The sequence below is a fragment of the Protomyctophum bolini genome (genome assembly GCF_963924005.1).
Source record: "Protomyctophum bolini genome assembly, chromosome: 7".
Lineage (NCBI taxonomy): Eukaryota > Metazoa > Chordata > Actinopteri > Myctophiformes > Myctophidae > Protomyctophum > Protomyctophum bolini.
Window position 1 is genome coordinate 48,048,115 of NC_137868.1, and position 24,819 is coordinate 48,072,933.

General features: G+C 44.8%; 2 protein-coding genes and 1 long non-coding RNA gene across 4 annotated transcripts in view; 2 read left to right on the forward strand and 1 right to left on the reverse strand.

Annotated features, from left to right (window-relative positions):
• The window catches only part of LOC308318388 (uncharacterized protein), a 251,965-nt gene extending 228,130 nt beyond the window's left edge, over positions 1 to 23,835 (forward strand). For both annotated transcript variants that reach the window (XM_080767920.1, XM_080767921.1), the window contains one exon: positions 23,135 to 23,835. The gene's annotated coding sequence lies outside the window, so the exon portion shown is untranslated. The remainder of the gene's footprint in view (positions 1 to 23,134) is intronic.
• Positions 1 to 24,819, reverse strand: part of LOC308318393 — a 533,465-nt gene that overhangs the window by 84,087 nt on the left and 424,559 nt on the right. The gene's annotated exons all lie outside the window — the stretch shown is intronic.
• LOC308317918 (uncharacterized protein) lies at positions 4,128 to 23,835 on the forward strand (the record flags this gene model as incomplete). Its single annotated transcript, XM_080767266.1, has 7 exons — positions 4,128 to 4,890; positions 6,946 to 7,294; positions 9,654 to 9,846; positions 11,660 to 11,758; positions 17,964 to 18,237; positions 18,405 to 18,521; positions 22,970 to 23,835. 7 exons carry the CDS (start codon positions 4,128 to 4,130, stop codon positions 23,131 to 23,133), a joined length of 1,959 nt encoding a protein of 652 aa, XP_080623392.1. The 3' UTR covers positions 23,134 to 23,835.

Here is a 24,819-nt window from a genome sequence, read left to right on the forward strand (position 1 = left end):
GGATTCAGATTTTCCGGGGGCCAGTTTCGAATTGCAGCCGTCCGTAGGTGCCCTTTGAGAGCGGTTCTGAAGGAGTCAAGGGATTCATATGTCTTAATGACTGTTGGTAGGGCGTTCCACATTTTGGTGGCATAGGAGCAAAAATAATTTAGTCCCTTGTTTGTGCCGAATCTGGGTTGCACATGGTTTGTTGCACTCCCTCTAGTGTTGTGGGTGTGTACTTCGTTTACATTAAGGAAGTATTTAGACAGGTACATGGGTATCTTGGTGGTGTATTGAATCTTGTGGACCAGACCCATTGCAAGATGCTGTACTCTGTCGTCGACCCTAAGCCATCCCAGCCTGTCAAAGTGGGCAGGGGTGAGGTGGGTTCGGGGGGTGAGGCCAAGTAGGAGCCTGACCAGTTTGTTTTGGGAGGTCTGGAGCCTTGTTTTAAGGGCCTTTGAGGTGCTGTGGTACCAAGAGGTGCATGCATAGTGATAAAATGGCCACCAACATAATCAAAAAAGTCAATCAAAGAACAAGATTCCTTTACAGGATCTCCTCACTGGTCAACAAAATCACCTTGAAGACCTTAACAGGAGCCCTCGTACAAGGTTTCTTTGACGCACCTCTTGGTACCACAGCACCTCAAAGGCCCTTAAAACAAGGTCCTAGACCTCCCAAAACAAACTGGTCAGGCTCCTACTTGGCCTCACCCCCCGAACCCACCTCACCCCTGCCCACTTTGACAGGCTGGGATGGCTTAGGGTCGACCACAGAGTACAGCATCTTGCAATGGGTCTGGTCCACAAGATTCGATACACCACCAAGATACCCATGTACCTGTCTAAATACTTCCTTAATGTAAACGAAGTCCACACCCATAACACCAGAGGGAGTGCAACAAACCATGTGCAACCCAGATTCGGCACAAACAAGGGACTAAATTATTTCTGCTCCTATGCCACCAACATGTGGAACGCCCTACCAACAGTCATTAAGACATGTGAATCCCTTGACTCCTTCAGAACCGCTCTCAAAGGGCACCTAGGGACAGCTGCAATTCGAAACTGGCCCCCATAAAATCTGAATCCCCACCCCACCGCCCCCCCCCCCCTTTTTTCCCCTCACTGTATGTTTCTTTTCCCTTTTTGCTTCCTTTATGATGAATTCCTGTTCTGTTCTTTAACTAATAGAAGTGTCTATTTGTACGTCTCTAAATGTTTTGATGAATTGAACATGGTGGACCCTGTATAAACAAGTGTAATGATTAATTGGGTCGTCTACTCATAGTTAACAGTCTTTGTATTGAGTTTGTGCTTGAAATGTACTGTAATTCTGCAAACTGTTAATACATATTTCAATCAATCAATCTGATTGATTAATCATAAGGCGGAATAGAAGTGACATCACACATTGTGTTGTGTGTATGGGTGGGTGCGTGTGTTTTTCCCCTACAGTTTAAACCTGAGGCAGTGTAAATGTTTAACATTTGTCCATTTGAGAATAAAATGACATTAAAACAAAAAAAGTATTTTATGTATTTGAAATACAGAAAATACTCAATCTGAAAGTATTTAGATACAAAATACATCTCATTTCTTCCATCCCAGCGAAATACAAATTACAAAATACAAAAAAGTATTTAAAATACGTATTTCAAATACATGTATTTCAAATACTGCCCATCTCGTGCGCTCATCTCATGCAAAACACTATTTAAATGGCTTAAGCATCCAACTTGCAACATTGTTTTTAATTGCACAATTTGAATTGCCTCCACACTTGGAAATATCCTACCAATTTCATATGACATGCCATTACAAAATATATTTTTTCACGTGTTATTAGTTTTATACATTTTAGGAGTGAAAGCATAAGATGCCTGTGACATGCATGTCAGCAGTTCAGACAATGCTGCTCCGCTTGTGTACGACAGAAAAACAAGGTTTTGCGGAAATGGTAAATGCCGAAAATTGCGGTAATTCCGGCGTGCACCCATATTTTGGCGTACGCCGAGTTGATAAATGAGGGCCTATATTTGTAGGCTATCGTCTAAATGTTATGATGCATTGAACATGGTGGATCCTATTGTAAACGAGTGTAATGCTTTATGGAGTCGTCCACAGTTAACCGTTTTTGTATTGAGTTGTACTTGAAATGTACTGTAATTCTCCAATCTGTTAATAAATACTTCAATCAATCAATCATGGGCTTACCTGTTGTTGTTCTGTAGCTGTCTATACAGGTCTGTAGTGGCTCAATGCTTGGCTCACTTTGAAATTTGAATGGCCAAATTGTGTCTCTGGACTCAGCTGGAAACAGAACCTGTATTCTCAGTTGAGATTCTGGTTGCCAAGCGGCCCAGGCTGCATTCAGCAGTGTCGGCATTTAGTGGAGCTTAAACCCCAGGGCCCTTCAGCTTGCAGGGCCCTCCCCGTGCAGGACTATTTCAAATAGGTAAAGAATGCTGTTGCGTCCGTCAAAACCATATTCACATATACTGTAGGTCATCGATTTCAACAACAGCAACAACACAGGAACCCATTTGTAGGCCTACTCTCTGAGTTAAATTAACATATGATTTTACAATATAAATTGGGGTCCCAGAGATAGAAATGCGATTAAATGGGGATCTGTAGACTAATATGCATGTCAAACTGGGGGTCCTTGAAATTAAACGGGTTGAGAATCTCTGCTAAAAAAAATCTTCTCTTATGGGGGTCTCTGGCATATCTTTTTAAACGGGGGTCCGCGGGATAATTAGTGTCAATTTGGGGGTCCTTGACGTGAAACGGTTTGGGAAACCACTGCACTAAAGTAAACCCCTTAATCCCTAAACGTATTTGCCATTTTTGTACCATTTTAAAACATTTTAAAATAGTTCAATCGACGCATTGTGAGCTTGTAGATCTTGCTATTTTAAAACGTATTTTTTTATTTTTCAAAATGGTAAAAAAAAAAGGCAAATAAGTTTAGGGATAAGGGGTAAGGACACAATGGCGCAAGATATAGCCCATAGACTCTATAGCCAAATTCCAATACGCCAAATCTCGGCCACTCAATCAATTACGGTGAAGTTGGTGACCTGCCAGAATATGTGACCACCTTGTTGTCTTCACACAACTGGCATGTATACTTGGCTTAAATATCGCTAGGTTGAACTCAACGGTTTACATTCGTTCGGACACTCACATTATGCGATTGTCTACACACGATTGTCACATGCTAATAAGGTATCGTATCTGCATCGCTTCCGGGTTCTTGGAAACGCCCCCCAGCCACTGCGTTAGTTTTACTGAGGTTAGGTTTAGATATACTTTACTGAGATTAGGTTTAGGTATAGTTTTACTGAGGTTAAGGTTAGGTTTAGGTATAGTTTTACTGAGGTTAGCCCAGGGCATGATGCTCTAATGATTAAGCTAGGGCGCCCGAGCCTGTGACCTTCGGGGTCGCCATGGCGGACAAATCCAATATGGCTGCCACCTAAAACGGTTTTGGCTGTAACATTTGAACCAAATGAGCTACAAATGCGGTGTCTATTTATTTATTTAGACCATTTCAAACATGTTGGACTACTTATCATTACAATGGGGTGTGTCTGGTACCCTAATTTGCATTTCCAAGATGGTGGCTATGTGAAAACGAGTTATAACTTAACTTTTGACACTTTCAGTCAAGTCGATGCATGTATTTTAATCATTAGAAACACATTGGAATGTTCCAATTCATGATTAAATCTATCTAGAACACTCAGGTTTGCCATTATGGTGTACAGCTTCATCGCTGTATGCACCTAAACCATCCACTCCATGTGAGCTCCCCACGACGGAGCCCGCGTCTTCCTCACCAGCCATTTGCAGCATCTTGTTGCATACGCTAAAATATCTGAGCATTCGAGAAGAACACATCATCAGTGCATCAGAGTAGTCAGAAACGGGTCTCATGGTCGCAGCTTACGTATTTCCTGTAGGCGGACTCGACATAGCTGCAGGGTTTAAACCAGGCACACCTCTTCTACTACTGTGAACGGTAGAGTGACTGATGTTAGTCTGCCTCAAGTCAAACGTTACTCTTTTACCTGCTTTTTACTAACACTAACATTACAAAGATGCCCAGAACATCGAGATGAACCTGTTTAGTTTATGGCTGCTCGAACAGACCCCGCGGTGGATATTTTAACATTCCGTTTGTGGAGCAGGTCGGACCGAGCGATAGACGAGCTGAAGAAGACCCCCGACAGAACGATAGACGACACTGAGCCGAGCGTTGGAGGAGGGAAGAAGAAGACCCCGCAGAGAACGGGACGTGATGACGACGGCGGCGGCGGCGGCGGAGGCTCGGACAGTACCACGGCGGCGGGAATCCGGAGGGAACCGCGAGACGACGAGGAAGAGGAGGAGGAGAGGAGACGCGAGGTCACGAGGTCGACGAACGCGGCGTCGGCTTCCCCGGGCGGCGGCGCAGATCCCGTTCCACACGAGCGAGAATTAGGCGACGCAGATGGCGGCGGCGGGGGGGGGACGACGACGATGCAGACGTGCGGGAACCTCATCGGCGCAGGCGCCCACGCGCTGTCCTTGCCGCTATGCGACTCCAACAACAACAACAACAACAACGGCAACGGTTCACGGTCGCGCGGTCAGAGAACGCACAACGGCGACGACGACGACGCGACGCCAACCAACCCCGACGACTCGCCCTGCTTCTCCGACGCCGCTGTCACCGCGCATGGGGACGATGCCGCCGGAGTCTCTTCCGCCGGCCTGCACGGTCAGAAGCGCGGCTCCGGGCCGTCCCCCCGCCAGCATCATCATCATATCCTCTCCTCTCTCCCCTGGAGCTGCACCACCTCCACGTCCGCCCCCGGAAAAGTCCCACATGTTGTGGTCCCTTCTCCGCTACAAGGTTCTTACGGTTTCAAATTTATATACTGTATAATATATTTTTGAGCGGTGCAACCACTCCAAGGAACAGCGATGTCCGTGTCGTCCGCCTATGTATGTGACGTTAATGAGCACGAGCATGACTATTAGTACCAGTAGGAGCGCTGTTGTGCCAGAAATAGAGAGAGAGAGATAGTGCTGTACTGTTGCCTGCTAATGAGAGAGAGAGAGAGAGAGGAGGGGGAGGGGGGGGGGGAGTTGCACCACTCAGTTCACACGGGTGTGATTTTTTTTCATTGCTTAGTTTTAAGGCCTATATTCATAGTCCAGTATTAGGGGAAAAGGTGAACACCAAAAACTACAATATCACCGCTCACACATCCCTCTGTTTTTGAGGGCTATATATAGGTTTAATGTTTGTTTTTCCTTATAGACAAACGTTAAAAACGCCATTGACAATGGACAGAGTTTAATGTTTGTTTTGTCACTAACGCAAACGTTAAATGCCATTAACAATGAACAATGAATTTAATGTTTGTTTTGTGTCTGTTACTGCGCAAATTCTACAACCTCGATGTTGTAAGACGATACGAGTGTCCCTCACTTCACACGGGTGTGATTTTTTACTCTGACCACCGTTTCGGTGGTCATCTTATCACCTGAAAACTGGAGCACAGGACAGCATATAGGCCTTAGTGTTAGTTCTAGCTTTTTGTATATACCGGTAGGCCTTTAGTGCTTTTTGTATTAATTGTAATTTGGGGTATTTGTCAGGGACGACATTCAAAAAGGTCTGAAAAGTACCGTATTATATTATATTTATATATAAAATGAGCAAAACACTAAAAGGATAGCCTCCCAAAATTATGTATTAAATAAATTGACCAAATTGTCATTTTCTTTATGATTTTAATTAGATCGTTTTGTAAACTGGACAATACCCTTTCCGTCGCTTATTGTTCTAGTTCTATATACAGGGCTGCACACAACTCTTTTCAGGTCAGGGTTCGATCCCCGGCCAGGGTCATACCAGTGCCTCCCTGCTTGGCACTCAACATCAATAGGGTTGGATTGGGGGTAAATCCCTGCTTGGCACTCAGCATCAAGGGTAAGCTAGTCCCTGCGACATACTAGCGTCATGTCCAGGGGGTGTACTTGTACTGTACATCGTGTCCAGGGGGTTGTACTTGAAAGAGAGGACAGGATCCTGCCCTATATGGGCCTCATGGCTACAGAAACAGGAGATGGGAAGCACCCTATGATCCGACGGACCATTGCTCCGAAGGAGCATTGGTCCGAGGTGCGCTGGGGGTCGGGAGAGGGTGGGTGGTTAGGTTTAGGTGTCTGCCCCGGGGGAGGTTAGGGTTAGGGTGAGGGTTTGAGGTAGGTTGTCGATCGGACCAATGGACCGTCGGCATATTGACGCGGACCCCAGGAGATAGCCTCCTGCCCTATACTGTATATGGGCCTCATGGCTCGGCACATTGAGGCAGCGGTGGCCGAACGGTTTGCTGAGCGGTCTTGATATCGGTCGCTAGATCGTATCCCCGGACCGGCACGTTAAAATTACCACCGCTGAAGTGCCATTTGAGCAAGGCATTGAACCTCTACCATGAAAGGTTCTATGAGCAGGGCCTGGCTGTAAACAAGTTCTTGAGCTTAGTCCAGTTACCCTGGGTAAACATAGTACCTTAATTCCTTTCCTTTACAAGGCTCACTCACTTATACATTTCGACACACCAGAACATGCTCTCGACCCCCCCACGCTCCAAAACACGGACATTGGACAGAACTTTTCTCCACACTGCTGTCCAGGTGTGGAACAGCCTATACCAGAGCATGTAGTGGACTCCATCACAGACAACAGCCTTTAAACGCAGAGCTCACAGATATCTCCTGACCACCCCCTCACACTGACTGTTGAGCTGCAGTGAACCATTTGATTGGCCAATGGATATGTATCTTGCTATGTATTACTTGGCTATTGTTCACAATTGCGTCGAGAAAAAAAAAAAAAAAAAATCATTAGCGTGTGTCAGCCAACTGCATTGTAACCATTTTTTTTTTTTTGCTCCAGTCCTGTCCAGTGGCACCGTGAGGAACGAGGGCGGCGCAGCAGACGGCTGCGCCCTGGAGACCCGCAGGGTGAAGAAGCCCCGGGGCGCAGCAGCAGCAGCGGAGGAGGACTCCCTGGAGGCCTGGGTGACCTCCCATCAGGGAGCCGCCGTGGAGGACTCCCAGCTGGAGGCCTGGGTGACCACCTGGAACCAGCGCATCCAGGGCTGGAACGACCGCGACGACGACCGCGACGACGACGACGACGACGACGGCGGCACCGAGAAGGACCAAGACTCCAACTACGACTCGGACGAGTCGACGGCGACCATCACCAGCAACCAATCGGATCGCAGGAGCTTCTGTGTCAGGTGGGGTTTTACCATAGTATTGAAAGGATAGAGACTGAACTGGAGCGATAACCCCCCCCCCCCCTGCTATTCGTTTCAGTGGAAGTTGCTCAGTGGCGTTTTGAAGCACCCAGGCTCTACAACGTTGGAGAGCCTTTTACATGTGTGCATGCTTTTGGTTAGACATACCATTGGTCCGATATCTCAAACCCTCAGCAGGGGTGCCCAAAAGGTAGATCGTGATCTACCAGTAGATCACACAGGCTGTGCAGGTAGATCACATGATGCCCCTAAAAATATATAATTTTAATTTAAAATAGGCATCTGCCACTTGAATTAAGGCGACTTGACTTTTGACATCAAAAAGTGCCTGTCAGCTTAAAGCCACAATGCAATATCTTCTATGTTTTCAAAAGTGTTGCGCACAAACCTCAGTAGCATTACAAAGTTATATACAGTATAGGCCTACTAAAAAAACAACCAATTCCATTTCCACCCTTCTATTATACTGTATGTGACCACTATTCTAGGCTACTTTAGAAAAAAAAAACTATTTTCAGCAAGTTGGCAATTCTTTGGGTGGGTAGATCTCGTTTAGCTGGGCATTTTGAAGGTAGCTCTCAAGTCAAAAAAGTGTGGGCGCCCCTGCCCTAGCCCTATAAGCACCCACGGGGCAGCACACCTAAAGCTGACCTTAACCCCTCTCCCAACCCTTAACGCACCCCTCACCAACCTCAATCTGGTCGTCTTAACGGACCCCTCACTATCCCAAATCCGGTCGTTTTAACGCACCCCTCAACCAACCTTAATCCGTTCGTTTTAACGCACCCCTCACCATACCTTAATCCGGTCGTTTTAACGCACCCCTCAACCACCCTTAATCCGGTCGTTTAAACACACACCCCTCACCAACCTTAATCCGGACGTTTTAACGCACCCCTCAACCACCCTTAATCCGGTCGTTTAAACGCACCCCTCAACCACCCTTAATCCGGTCGTTTTAACACACCCCTCAACCACCCTTAATCCGGTCGTTTAAACGCACCCCTCAACCACCCTTAATCCGGTCGTTTTAACGCACCCCTCAACCAACCTTAATCCGGTCGTTTTAACGCACCCCTCAACCAACCTTAGTCCGGTCGTTTTAACGCACCCCTCAACCACCCTTAATCCGGTCGTCTTAACGCACCCCTCAACCAACCTTAGTCCGGTCGTTTTAACGCACCCCTCAACCACCCTTAATCCGGTCGTCTTAACGCACCCCTCACCGACCTTAATCCAGTCGGACCGATGCTACTGTATGTCTGACCAAAGTAGAGGCCTCCCGTTTTACATGAGCTTGAAACACCCCTCTATACACGTACAGTATACTTCATTGAGCCTGCATGGTCGCCAATAGCCTGGCGCATGCAGTCAACATGATTTATACACGGTATAGCCAACCCTTCTCCCCGGTAGAAAACCTTGTTTGCTGGTTGCAAAAACAACAGTGTAACACTGTGACAGTGCTTAATGTGTTGTTTACTGGCTGTTTAACAAACAAGCTCCTCATTGTAGTCAGAAACTGCAGACTCACTCCCAATTTAGTATTTAGTTTTGTCTGTAGACTGACTCACCCTGGCCCCCCCTTTGATATCTATGTGTGCACGTCCCTGCAACTCTCTGTAAGTCAGTGGCGTGCACACATGTAGAGGGGCAGTTGCTCAAGTGGGAAAAAGGGCACATTGTGCAGCGAGTGGAACCGGCCGGTTGCCTTAATAGTGTGAGATTTATAGATTTTGGGGGCATAAATAAGACATTAGAAGCTTTTTTATCAAGACCACCATGGTCCACATACTGTACAGTGTACAAAAAAACAATTTTAGCATCACGTTATACTTTAGCTGTTGAAAAATAGCGGATCTACAAGCTCATAGCGCGGCACTCGGTGCCGCGCTATGAGCTTGTAGGTCTGCTATTTTCTTTTTATCCTGAAAATGTGGTGCAAATCTTTGAATATATATTCTTTCAGAGCGAACGTTTTTAACTCAAATCCTTGCTTCTGGTGTGTGTTTTTTTTCCCCCTTCAAAAGGGCACATTGCTTCGCAGAGGAGAAAAGGGCAGGCCTAGTGTATCTGTGCACGGGAGGCGGCCTTTTTTCCGACAGCATTCTAGCCGACGGGGCAACGGTCCGCTCCGCAGCGGGGGGACATTCGTTGCGATGCGAAAAAGCGATGGTCCGACATGCGCTGCTCCCGTGCTTGCGGTTAGGGTTAGGTTAGGATTGAGGTTTCGGATCAATATGCTGTCGGAAAAAAGACCTGCACCCTCTGTGCACGCCACTGCTGTAAATTGTGTGTGTGTGTGTGTGTGTGTGTGTGTGTGTGTGTGTGTGTATAGTCTCGCAGATCTGTGCAACCTGGGCGGAGTGGAGTACGCGTCGGAGAGCGACAGCAGCAGCAGCAGCGGCGAGGACTGGTCCAACTCTCTGCGCTCCGACATGTCGGCGCTGTCCTACGTGTCCGTCATGCCCGCCGAGGAGCTGGAGCGCCTCCTGCAGGACGTCAGGGGACTCGGGGACAGCACTCTCCAGGTATAGCCCTATATAGAGCGCCGCAGTCCCCGCCCCCTTTCAGAAAAGCAGCTAGTCACCATAGCTTATAGTTTTCATTTAGTTTCCATTTAGTTTTCGTCGGCGAAAAAAGGTAGTCGACGAACATTTTTCGTCTTAGCTTTAGTCGACAAAATCAACACTGCGGTATCTATACAGTATAGAGCGCCGCAGTCCCCGCCCCCTTTCAGAAAAGCGAGTGGCCCAGGAAGTGGAAGCCACCATGCATTCTCCCATCGGCACTTTTAATATAATTTATTTAAAGACGGTATTACGCCGCGGACAAAGCCAATTCGGGATCGTGACGAATCATGACGACGAACACAATATTTTGGGACGATCAAATCATTAGAAAGAAGAAAAGAAAGTCATGGGAGACAACACTATTTGTTTCATTTTTCGTCTTATAAATTATTTGATCGGCCCAAAATATTGTGTTCGTCGTCATGATTCGTCACGATCCGAATTGGCTTTGTCCGCGGCGTAACCGTCTTTAAATAAATTATATTAAAAGTGCCGATGGGAGAATGCATGGTGGCTTCCACTTCCTGGGCCACTCGCTTTTCTGAAAGGGGGCGGGGACTGCGGCGCTCTATACTGTATAGATACCGCAGTGTTGATTTTGTCGACTAAAGCTAAGACGAAAAATGTTCGTCGACTACCTTTTTTCGCCGACGAAAACTAAAAATGGAAACTAAATGAAAACTATAAGCTATGGTGACTATAAAACCGAGGCTAAATGTACTGACAATTTCGTCAACAAATAGAAACTAGACTAAAATGTTAGGGAGGGACTATAGTGGACAAGAGATCCAGTAGAGGAAGGGACTAGTGGACAAGAGATCCAGTATAAGTCATTTTGCTCTTTTTTGGCATGCTGAAAATAGCTCACAACGCGTCGCAGCGCGTTGTAGATCGGCTATTTTCAGCAAGTGTATAATCTGTCCTTACGACGGCATCAAGGCCCGCCAAAATACATTTTAGTCGACTAAATCACCAGTAGATTTCTTCAACTAAAATCGCATGACACTTAGTCGACTAAAACTAGACTAACACTAAAACATTCGAACAGGTGACTAAAATATGACTAAAACTAAATTAAGTTTCAGTCCAAAGACTATGACTAAAACTAAAATTGCTGCAAAAACAACACTGTATACCACACCGTCTGACAGTATGAGGCATAGCGTGGTTGTTTGGTTCCACTGAAAAATTTAATCAGCCATTATTATTTCTTCCCATAGACAAAACTATTATTTAGACAAACTAGACAAAATCAATTATTTTAGAATCAAGCCATCCAGATTTTTAACTAAAGTAACTGCATAAAGTGCAGTATTAGTTTCAAGTAATACGGGATATGCTGTCAAAGTGCACTAGACTAATATTGGACTATACTATCAATGAAGGCCCTGCTTCATTGTACAAAAGTGCAAAGGAGCAGATATAGGCCTAGCGATTTACACTAACTGATCTAATTAAACTGAGCGGCAGTGGCTCAGGGGTAGAGTTGCCGGTTGGCAACCGGACCGGAGGGTGTGTAGAAGTGTCCTTGAGCAAGACACTGAACCCCTAATTGCTCCTGATGTGCTGGTTGGTGCCTTGCATGGTTTCCTCATCGGTGTGTGAATGTGCATGCGAATGAGTGAATGTAATGCACAATCTATAATATGTAAAGCGCTTTGGATATATAAATGCACCATTTACCATTTAAACTGTGTGCGTGCGCGTGCGCGTGCGCGTGTGCGTGTGCGTGTGTGTGTGTGTGTGTGTGCGTGTGCGTGCGTGTGTGTAGAGTTATGAGGACGTACAGGTGGTGGTCTTGCATAAGGACGTAGGTGTGGGCCTGGGCTTCAGCATCGCAGGAGGACTGGACCAGAACAAGCCAGTCACTGTGAGTCAGTCAGTCAGTCTGTCTGTCTGTCTGTCTGTCTGTCTGTCTGTCTGTCTGTCTGTCTGTCTGTCTGTCTGTCTGTCTGTCTGTCTGCCGACCGTCCGTCCGTCCGTCCGTCAGTCAGTCAGTCAGTCAGTCAGTGTCTGTCTGTCTGTCTGTCTGTCTAAAAAGCCAGCTAGCTTTTTTTGTTGTAAACATATCTCTGCTGTCGGGGAGGAAACCTCATAACATTCATTCAACAAAGCAATTACTTCCATGAGAGGGGGAGAGGTGGTTGCTTTAGCAGACATTTTGAGGGTCCAATGGAGTTAAGAGGTTTTGTCACTATACTTTCCGTTGGTTCAATATTTTCGAAACAACACACAGACGTAAAGGGTGTTCAATTCATGCTAAAAAAATAATAATCTAAAACCTCAAAAATTGAGTTATGAGCTGGTTTCCCCCCGACAGCAATGCAGAAGGGTGAAATCAGCCCTCAACAGCTTCTGCCAGAAATACGGGGAGGGGATCCCCTAACCCCTTTTCCCTTCATGGCTGGCTAGTTTTATTAGACTCTGAATCCATACCTCCCGGGTTCGAATCCTGCTTGCGCCACTATTTTTGTGCCAAACCGCAAACAACTTATTTTGCTGATAAAGTAACGTTTTAGACCGCTGATGGTTAAGACTCAGAGTCAGACGTACATTGCCGGTTAAGACTGAAGTTATAGGGTTAGGGTTGAAGTTCACGGTAGGTTTATTAATGTCCGACATACAGTATTACATGTATACGTTCACCCGTGGCTTCGTGCGGTCACTGCGGTGCCACTCAAAGTGACTACTGGGTTGGGTTGCTGGATGCAAGGGCCAACCCCTGTTATGTCTGTCAGAAGCCATTGAGGGCTGATTTCACGGTTTCACGGTAACATTCACCTACAATCTACAAGCTCAACATAATTGAGAACTAGATAGCCAGGCCTATATTGCACTGCTCAGAGCAATGTGTCAAAGAGCTATGGCCATTTGACGTGTTAAAACACTGCTGCAGGACCACTTCACTACTTTTCAACCTACCGGTATCTTCATATAATAGGTCCTCACTAATAATCATGAAAAATATTTTTTTTCTACTCGGTATGTGTCTCATAGGAGGGCTGTGACATCATTGATGGGGAATACGAGCTAATAGAAAAGTTGCAATGCGAAAATGGAAGCCATCGTTCTCACGATAATGAAAATCTAAACATTTGTGTAAAAATCTGCCTAATGATGATGTCACTGGAGGACGGTTTCCCTCCTATGAGACACAGACTGAGTAGGAAAAAATCGTGCCATTTTCTCATGATTATTAGTGAGGAGCACTGAGGACCTATTATATGAAGATAGGTTGAAAAGTGGTGAAGTGGTCATTTAAGTATTTATTATGTATTCGTTCCTTCTGCCTTCATTTCATTAAAAAAAAGTCACCAGAGGCAGCACAGCAGTTAGAACCGGCAGGTAGTACAGAAGGAAACGTAGATACAGGTAAGATTAGCAGCGATATAAACGAAACAAAATGCAAAGCGATGCAAAGGTGACGAAACCGTCAACGGAGTATCAACCAGGGACAAGGAAGCACAGGTCTCCAAGGGCCCGCACACTTTGGCCTCACTCACACCTTCGCAACAGACTGATGTATGCTTGTTGTACATACAAAGGGTGTGATACATCTTGCCCCAATGCATTTCCAATGGGAGTCACATGGTCTGACATAACATTTGTGTCGTATGAGGGGGGGGGGGGGGGGGGGCAGTCGAAACACAGCCCGAAAGCCATACAACAGCTTGTAGTCATGCGTGACACTTATATCTTGCTTACATCTAGCATGCATCAATGTTGTATGCTAGATCGAAAGGTGTGAGGCATTTAGAAGGCAATCAGTCATATCCGAATGGAATGGGACCCGACAATAATATCATACGGTAGATGTTGGTTACTGTAAGTACTGTACTTAAGTGCCATTTTGAGGTATTTGTACTTGAGTATTTCCAATTTCCAGTACTTTTACTTTTACTCCACTACATCTCAGAGCCAAAATTTGTACTTTTACTCCACTACAATTATTTGAAAACTTTAGTTTAGTACTTTAATTTTGATTATAGAAAACATAACATTAACCACTTCAACCCTATACATTTCGGCCGTTTGAAAATAGAAATAAATTTTTAATAGATTTTGTACACATTTTGAACTTGTGAAATGGGACATTCTGCAATATGAATACTTATACTTTTAGTAATTTAAGTTTTTTGTTTTTATCAAAGTTTTCTTATTAATTTTTCCACACATGAAAATATTATACAACATTTTTAGAATTAAAAATTTAAGTACATTTTGATGCTGATACTTTTGTACTTTTACTCAAGTACATTTTCAATTCCGTACTTTTACTTGTAACAAAGTAGTTCTAAATTGCAATATTGTTGCTCTCCCCAGGTTGGCGGAGGGTGTTTAGAGCCCAGGATCACAGTAGATAATTATTGACACAGGGGTAAAAAATGGGTTACAAAATCGTGGGATAAAAAATATTTTGTTAAATAAATTGCAATATTGGCACTTTTACTTAAGTAAAACAACTAAGTACTTTTCCCACCACTGGTTACATAACCCCAGAGATAGGCTATACTCACAACTCACTCTGTACCAATTTGTGTGATTTTTAGACAAAATCTGCAGGAGTAGGTTTAATCAGATCATTGAATGCTTTCAGTATCGTCTACTGACCTACCAAGATCTCAGTATAGGCTGCATTATGTGTGCCGATTACGGCTACTGTTTTGACAGCGACGACGCACGTTGTCTGACATTAGTACTACTAACCCAACACTGATATCTTGTAGGTCAGTAGACGCTACTGAAAGCATTCAATGATCTGATCAAACCTGATGTTGTCCCTACTCCTGCAGATTTTGTCTAAAAATCACACAAATTGGTATACAGAGTGAGTAATGCCAGAGTCTGATTAAACGTAATGTTGCCCTTTCGATGCATTGATACAGCATTCGAAACAGGTATAGGCCAGTCAAATCTAAGATTTGACCCAAAATAAATTGCAATAGTAATCGTTCATGTTTTTTATGATCCTTAAGGGTCATCCAAATAACATAATAAAAATCACACCCGTGTGAAGTGAGTGGTGCAACTCCGTGTGGGGGCCCCCCGGGAAGTTCCAGGCCCACAGGACCACGGCCAGGGTGCCCACGTCCGAAATGGTAGAGAAATGACAGAGTTACCATATGGGGGTCTCCGGGGGTCCCCGGGGAGTCCCTCGAACATCCAAACCCCCAGGAACGTGCCCAGGGGGCCAGGCCGAATCCGGCGAGCCGCCCCACGTCCGAAACGGTTGAGAAATGACAGTGACCACCGTGTGGGGATCCCTCTACTGTACCCTCTACAGTACTGTACTGTACTGTACTGTACTGTACTGTACTGTACTGTACTGTACTGTACTGTACTGTACTGGCACACCACATATACAGTTCATATGTGCATGTGTGTTTGTGTGTGTGTTAGGTTGCGCACAGGTGGTAAAAAACAACCATGCTATTTTCGTGCCACCCAGCCACACACTATTTTACTCCGTAAAAAATTGAGAATTATATACATTTTGGATCATGCATAATTTCAGGGGTTGAAAGTTGGAGTAGGCCTACCATTAAAAAGCTATAAGGCAAAACTAATCTAATTATAATTATGCTTTAAGAAGCATTTAATGTGTCAAACTAGAGGATTTTCATGATTCTGAATCCATTCCAAACATTAGTTTTGCACAGAAAACACTCATTGGGCTAAATTAAGCCATAGCCACAGCCAAAAAACAGCCCAAGGAGTGTCTTTTGTGCAAAACTAATGCTTGGAATGGATTCAGAATCATGAAAACCCCTAGTTTGACACATTACATGCTTCTTAAAGCATAATTAAAATTCAACCCCTGAATTTAAAGGAGAATTCCATGCTAGAAGGCTTTCTTACCTTTCTTTGTAGTCGTTACGTCCCCACCAAAGAGGTCCAGGTGTTTTTTTGTGCAAAAGCTCCTTATTGGCTATTTCCCCTACCATAAGCGCTCAATGAATTGCATTGAATGGAATGGGAATTGAATGGGGCTATGGGGTGTTGTGCTAATTTGCTTATTTCCATCGAAATAAGTAGTTATGAAGAGAGGATAATTATATACAATTTTGAGCGATGGAAATAAGCGAATTAGCACAACACCCCATAGCCCCATTCAATTCCCATTCAATTCAATGCAATTCATTTAGGGCTTATGGTGAGGGAAATAGCCAATAAGGAGCTTTTGCACAAAATAACACCTTGACCTCATTGGTGGGGACGTAACAACTACAAAATAAAGGTAAGAAAGCCTTAATTCTAGCATGGAATTCTCCTTTAACATGATCCAAAATGTATAATACTCAATTTGTAATATGTTATTTGGATGACCCTAAGGATCATGAAGAAAACCTTGAACGATTACTATTGCAATGACTGGCCTAGTGGCAGTGTCCGCAATGTACAGTATGAGTGAATAAAACAGCAGCATACATAATGACTACAGTATCATTAAAAAGATGTTAGGACAGCCATGAATGCAGACAACCTCGAAGAACTAAAGCCGTTTCAATGCAGTTTCAGTGATTACACACACAGACAGAACAGTCAGTCAGTCAGTCAGTATAGAATGACACCATGCTGCCCTCTAGTGGATGAAATGGTTCAAACCTCTGTATTTAGACGAGGCTACCATGAGTTCCCAGACGTGACTATTGTTTTAGCTGGGCTAACCGCTCCAACATGTGACTTTGTGTGTCTGTCATGTCTGTCTATTAGTCCAGTGGTTTTCATATCGAGGACTATAGCCTACTGTATATATCGTTGGATAATAATTTGTCACAATTCCATGCTGCATTGAAACGCATCATAATAACAATTATTATTATTATACCTTCTCTAATTTCGGTCTACTGACCTTCCCGAGAGCTTGCTAAATAATTACATTGATTGTGCGCAGATCTGAGTGTGCGGAGCGTCCCTTTATTATAAGTAAGGGTCCATTAATTGGTTTAATTTTACACTCAGTTAAAGATCTAATAAGGGTCCGTTTGATTACCAACTCTCCATCATTTAGCATGGGGACCACCCGGAACCCCCTCAAGGACCACTGGTTGATAACCACTGTATTAGTCGGTAGTCGGCAACTGTGGTTACTGCTTCTATACACGTCATCATCATACATCATCAATCATGAATGATTGGTTTAATGTTTGTCTTTAGTTCAATGTTTGTTTTAAAAACACCATTGACAATGAGGGAGAAAATGTACATCATCTCGTCCCTAACACAAACATTAGATGCCATTAACAATGAAGATAATTCAATGTTTGTTTTGACACCGTTTGTTTTACATTGTCATTACATCACCTATAATCATAGCAACATGAGTTAGTTGGACTTTAATATATTAGATGTATATGTAACATGTAACATGATAAGAGCGCCCCTCACTTCACACAGGTGTGATTTTTTGTGTATCTTTGGTCCGACGCCAAACCCTCACCTAACCCGAGGCCACGGGTGAGTCTTAGGGCCGATTCATACTCCTATTTTAGAGCCGAATAAAAGTCGGTTCGGCGCTGTAGAGCCTACAATTTGACGTCATTTGAGGTTCGGGGGGCCGGGTACCGTCCTAAAGTCGGCTCTTCGGTGCTACTGAAATTTTCTGACGAGCCAAAATCATTTCGGCACTACAGCGCCGAAACAGCGGTAAAATAGGAGTATGAATCGGCCCTTAACCGGCCATGTATTTTGGACTATTGATACATCGGAACTAACGTCTGTCTCCACAGTACATCCCCCCCCCCCCCCCCTCCACCAAATGATACAATTGATTGGAAGGCAGAACACCGGAAAAAATCGTATCCGGGGGAAATTATCTGACGGATGTTCCGGACCGACATTTCCGGCTATGCACTCTCTGCCTATATTGTGACCAGGCTTTTCTCATCGCAGATGAGTAAGGCTGGGACCAAGGCTAGCATAGGAGAGGCTATAAATAGCGCCCCTCAAAGAAAAAAGTCACATACTCGTGCTCACACAGGTACACAAACAGGTACACAAACAGGTACACGGACATTGCTGGTTGTAGGAGTGGTTGCACCACTCAAAAAAACACGACTCGTTTGTCCATCCAGGTGCACAAGGTGTTCCCGACGGGCGCCGCGGCACAGGAGGGCTCCGTCCGGGAGGGCGACCACGTGCTGTCAATCAACGGCACGGCGCTCTGCGGCTCCGCCCACCTGGAGGCACTGCGGACGCTGAAGAGAGCCAAGGAGCGCAGCATGGGCGTGGTCGTGCTGAGGAGGGGGGCGGGGCGGGCCGCCAGCGCCTCCGCAGCTCCATATAAGGCGGGGGAGGGAGGAGTTCCGGCGTCGGCCTCACAGCAAACGCCGCCGCCCACAGCGACAGGTGAGAGGGCTTCGCCCCGTCAGTGGTGGGATTCAGTGGTGGAAAGTATCTGTGTGCATTTCCTCATAACTGCTATTGAACACCCTTTACGTCTGTGTGTGTGTGTGTGTGTGTGTGTGTGTTTGTCTGTGTGTGTGCGTGCGTGTGTGCGTGCATGCGTCTCTCAGGCCAGCGTGTGTGCGTGCGTCTGGAGAAACGCAGCAGAGACCTGGGCTTCAGTTTGGAGGGAGGGGCTGGCTCCAGCCTGGGAGACAAACCTCTGAGCATCCAGAAGATCTTCCACGGTGAGACACACACACACACACACACACACACACACACACACACACACACACACTTTAGTGTACTAACCTTCATTAGACTTGATCGTAGTTGATTATTGTTGATTAATACCTAATACCGTATATTACCAATTAACAGCCCATGCGCAAATAACCGCCCAGCTTCTTATAACAGCCCAGGTTCCGACACCATTTTGCGTAATAACCGCCTCCATCAAATAACCGCCCTCCTCCATATAACGGCCCACGGGCCGTTATATGCAAACTTCATCAGCCTCAACCCTCATTTATATTATTATATGCGTGTTCACCGTATTGAGTTTGCAGATCTCCGCACGCCATCACCTCACAGCAGCGCAACACGTAGGCTACCAGTCCTCCATAATCCACATCTATACAATAAATCTAGGCTATACTTTAGTTTCACAAGTGCCTATGCAGCCTATGCACAACCAATTGTTTTAATGTAAAGTTGTAAAGTCTGTGAAATGTTTATTGTCATCCGTGTATCTACAAGCTCCAAGTGTTGCATCATGACAGCGCTTTGTGAGTTTGGTGCGCGGCGTGCAGCCAGGTCCTCACAAGTATAGTAGCCTACTATAAAACACCTCAGCGCAACAAGTCCTCCTGCAACAAAAAAGTTGATATTTAAATCGTGTTATTCTCGGTCAATCTTTAACCGATTGTTCTAATTCCAAATGGCCTATAATCTGTGAAGTGTAAATTTTCATTGGGTGAAAATCTACCGGTGCGTAGGCTTACAGTTTATAATGAAATCATGTATTTGTCCGCTGCTTCCCCATGCTCAATCAGAACAGTGGTTACACCTGTGTGTTGATACGCTCCCTCTTACAATTAAATCAAAATGCATTGCCTGCAATGTTTATTGTTTACCATACTAAAAAAAGATTACTGCATGGAACTGTATGTAACCAAATGATGGCCAGGTGCAGACCGGTGCAAAAAGCCGTGGCCGGTGTGCAAAGAAATAGCAGATACAAGCTCACAATGCGTCGAGCCTCAGCGCGTTGTGAGCTTGTAGGTCTTGTACAATATTGTTGCACTAAATTGGAGGAAGATGATGAGTATTGGTATAGCATTGAGATTGCTACAGTCCCACAAGTTTAGTTCCCACAATTATTTTTTTAACAATTCATATTCTACAACATTTCCAAATGTATTTTACCCCATTTCCAGGCCTATGCATTAATGAGGATATTGTATGCTATCAATCCCCCCCCAAGCAAGACAACATGGAAAAAAGAACAGATGTAAAAAAGTAACTAACACTATGTTGTTAGGTTGCAGTGTTTCCTGCAGGAAAAAGCTTTGGCATGGTGCTGGGAGCGGGGGTTTTGAAAAAATTGATTAATTAATTTGATTAATAAATTAAGATTAATTTGTATATTATTGCTCTTGTATTGTTATTGGAGACACTGGGGGACACTGCAGGGCAGGCACTGGGGAGGCACTGGCAAGACACTGGGGAGACACTGGGGAGGCACTGGGAGGCACTGGGGAGACACTGGGGAGGCACTGGCAAGACACTGGGGAGACACTGGGGAGGCACTGGGAGGCACTGGGGAGACACTGGGGAGGCACTGGGGAGGCACTGGGGAGACACTGGGGAGGCACTGGGGAGACACTGGGGAGGCACTGGGAGGCACTGGGGAGACACTGGGGAGGCACTGGGGAGACACTGGGGAGGCACTGGGGAGACACTGGGGAGGCACTGGGAGGCACTCAGGGGGACACTGGGGAGGCACTCAGGGGAACACTGGGGAGGCACTCAGGGGAACACTGTAGCTTTGTTTGTTTTTAATTATTATTATGGTAATACCAGTTCCAGACAATATTTGCACTACATGTTACTGTATGTTTATACTGAAACCAAATAATGGCCTTGTGCAGGCCGGTGCAAAAATAAATAACAGCCTATGGCGAATAACGGCCCGGCTTCTTATAACAGCCCGGGGTCCGAATCGATTTTGCATATTAACGGCCCGGGCTACTATTTGGTAATATACGGTAGTTGAATAGACTTAAAGGGGGATACCACTAGTTATGTCTACATTACAACATCGATATACTTTTACATCTAAGTAAAACATTTGAGCAGTGTTATTTTTGGCAGCAGATTTTGATTTTAGTTTTAGTCTCTTGAATAGTTTTAATTAAGTTTTAGTCACGTTTTAGTCACTTGGAATGTTTTAGTGTTTTTGTTTATATATTTTTATTATCTCTTTTCTCTTACTGTAGATAACCAAGTGTTATATCTTTTAATTAGGAATGCTTTCAGGCCCGCGGGAAGTGCTTTACATTAGCAGGGGCTGAGCGTTTAGTAGGGGGCGTGCGCGCGTGCTTGATCCTCGCGCACGCACGTTTTTGCGCATTTTCACGCGGAAAAGTGGCTTTTACTTTCCCTCTCCACACGCAAGTTATATGAACAAACTGCATCATAAAAAGGCATTGGCCTATTTAGGCTACACATGCCATTGGCAAGGCGCCGATATCAAAACAAAACATATAATATTATAGCCCTAATATACAACAGACGAGCTGACTCGGCGAACCCGGGTGTTGCATCGTCATCATTCATCAAAGATCCCTCCCCGTCAGAATCTAATATCTAACATTAAATCGCAGCAGCATTCAGCAGTTCAGTTGGCACGGCGGCCATAGTAATTAGTAAATACTATATTCTTTCTCACTGCAATAGTGACTATTAGAGAAATAATATAGTTCAATAGTCAATGCTTTACCTTAAACCCCAAATGTGCTCTTGCGCTCCGGGGTGGTTAATTCCCTCATCATGGCATTTACTGTACTGTATATCCAACGTGTGTTGCTTGTCCAGGATTAGCCTGGCTAATAAGCCAGACTAATATCACACAACACTGTCGCGAGCAATTTATTTTTTGCCAACGGCTGATTCGGTCTGGCTTATTAGCCAGGCTAGTCCAGCATGTCATTATGTACGTGAGGGTAATAACGGTAGTCGCCTGGCTTATGGCTGCAGGTGCAGGGGGCCGTGGCCGCCCGGGCGTGCCGTTAGACTCGAGCTCGGCCCCGGCTGAACACTGCTGCTGGTGCTGCTGCTGCTGTTGTTATTTTTATTATTGTCCTCCTCCTTCGATGACAACTTCACACTGCTGCTGGTGCTCATGAAGGGTTCATGAACTAGACTTGATTTAAGCAATATTACACGAGAGGGTGTTGTTTAACGTGATTATTGCCACGACAGTGATGCGGTAGGGGAACGAGACGAAGTCGAGTTCTGCAAGCATCACTGATTATTATTATTATTTTTTTAATGACAGATGTAGTCACTACGACCACAAATGTCCAAATAAACTAGCTAACCTAGCCACCGAGTTTGCTAGCGCTCTGGGAAAACAGAGCGGCTGAATTCTTTGTTTTGATTAGGTGGTGAACAGTGCTGGTTTGATCAACGGCTAGAAACCGTTTCAACCAATCAGATTGCTTCCTCTTAACGACCTGTTGTAGAATTGGGCTTGGACCCACCAAAGAAATCACTCATTCTCTTCTCAGCCATGTTGATAACAACAACACACACAGTCAGGCTGACCGGAGAAATTCAAATCCGTGCGCCCCGTGCGTAAAGGTAACCGGAAATAGCGTCAGCAGCAGAGCAGAGACGATGATGAATATAAAAACAAACGTCACACAAGTGTGGTTTAAGAATACTATTTATTTTATCCTCCAACCAGTCCACTTTTTATTTATATCAATAATAACGTGACATTTCTATTCTATTTCTATATCTTTTTTTCCCCTTTTTTTCCCTCCCTCCTGTTCGAGGGGGGGCTGTGCCTGGGGGGAGGGGGTGCTTCAGCCGCTCTAGCACCCCTACTTCCCTCAGCCATGAATACTTTTGTTGTATTTGATATAGTCCAATCGTGTTTTTAGGTAAATCTATACAATCATGTCCTAAATGTTTCATTGTAGTCTATCTTGTAGCCCATTGGGCTACTTGCCTCATCCAGGCACTTTCCCTTTCCTGTATTTTTCATTATTTAGTTTTTATAATGTGCTAAGTAAAATAAAATCATAGGAAACAAGACCAAATAATCAACTATACACTTAACAAGCCAAAAAAGAAGCCCAAATACGCTTATAATAAACAGACATGCGGCAACTCTGGCATCATGTCTACTTCTCTCTTTTTGGGGCTTTGTGCGAGCTAGTGCTACAGCACCACCTACAGTCTGGCCATATATACTACAGGCGCATTCAGGGCCGGTTGCCGTTTTGGTTGTTGTAGTGTAGACAGATAGGTTAATTGATTCGATTAAGTGTATGCAGTAAACCTTTTGACACCGACTCAGTGATATCTTTTGAAACGTCTCTGTCTAAACGGGGTCTTAGTTTTAGTCGACGAAATCAACACTGCTTTTGAGTATGTTTTTTTTCCCCCCACCACTCGTCAGGAGGTCCGGGGGAGCAGGTGTGTCCAGGAGACCAACTGCTGCAGATCCAAGATGTCAGTGTGGTGGGCATGAGACGCCTCGAGGTCTGGACCCTCATCAAGACGCTGCCCCCTGGGCCGGTGGATGTAGTACTACACCGGCCGCACAAAATACCACAGACCTAAGGGAATCTTGTCTGTCTGTCTGTCTGTCTGTCTGTGTCCTCATTAAATTAATGCCAGACTAGACTTCATCTTATAGCAATTCACAACTAATAACTACAATGCGTGGTTGTCACAAAATCCTAGAGGCGCGCCTGCATGCCCTGCACTTGTCTCAGGGCACAGCAGTGCGCCTTGACACAACATCTGTTAGTTAATTGTTTGACCTATAGAGTTATTGCGGTTTGACAAGAATAGAATGGTTGGCCTAATTAGTATAACTAGAGTGGTGCCCGGAGGGGGCAGTGCCCGTGGGAGCCCGGGCAGAGGACTTTTGTGGCGGTTCTGGACAACCGTGGTTCCGACCGATTAGACACCGGGAAATGCACTCCCTGTGGGGTTGTGGAACGACACCGGGCACTGCACTCCCTGTGGGGATGTGGAACGACACCGGGCACTGCACTCCCTGTGGGGATGTGGAATGCGTGTGTCGAATTTGAAGTAGGTGGGGCGAACGGTTCTCGATTTACGTGGATTACAGACGTACAGACGTACACACAGAGACTTGGTGCATTTATAGTTAGATTGGTAACACCTGTGAAGGAAGTAATTTGTCTTTGGCTGCACAGACAGAGCCTATTTGGCTAAAAACAATGTGATCTACTGAGTAATTTCTAATGGCTATAATTAGCACTACTGTAAACTGTAAAAACATCTCAACATGTATGGTTTTGAATGATTATTTGCCCCGTATAGGTGCTTGTACCGTATAGCTGTTTTGAAGGAGTACTTCTACCTCAAAGGTTGCTACAGTACTGTATAACAGCCTATGTAAACATGCACTGACGAATAACGCTTTCAAAGGGGTGCTTCAATGCTTCATGACTTTTTAAATGAATTACTCAGCCCATGAAGCCTTGAATTCATGGAAATCTTTGTCACATTCCTGATGCAATAGTCCAATATTTGATAGATGGAAGTAAATAGGCCAATCTTAACCAAGAGCAATGCTATATACTTAAAACATTCGGTGTAGCCAGTCCTCCCAGTGATTACATTGAGAATTGTCTTCACCAGGCGGAAGGCATGGGGAGAGGTGTATGATGATAAGAGCGCCCCTCATTTCACATGGGTGTGATTTTTTTAAATATTACTTCTATATATGTTATCCATACATCACGCAGATCGGTAGACACTATCTCTATAGTCATGTGATCAACATGGATCTGTCCGATTTTCCATATTCCATCCCGATTGGCTAAGATTGCCTTCCAAAGCTTACAGCATTGGTCCATTTTGAACGTGAGTTCAAGGCTGGGGTGAGTTACTAAATACAAAACAAATTAGATGGGTGAACTGCCCCTCAAATAGGGGATAACATTGACATTCACTGGTTTCATCATTTAAAAGGTGTCAGATACGTTGCCAATAGCAATTTTAATTGTATTTAGAGTTTGCTCGTTTTTTTTCTCCTTCAATAAATCCTAACTTGAACTAAAGTGAAACGTGTCAATGCTGTTCAACTACTTTAGAGTAAACTACACCAGTGGTTCCCTAACCTCGTGAGCTTTGTGCACATCTGCTATTTTCACTAATTGAAGAAGAGTTACAATTGCCTCCTGAGCATATTTATTGTAAACTGTGGCCGTGACATTTCAGTAAGTACAGATTTGATGTGTGTCATGTGCACATGATATGATCTGTGACATT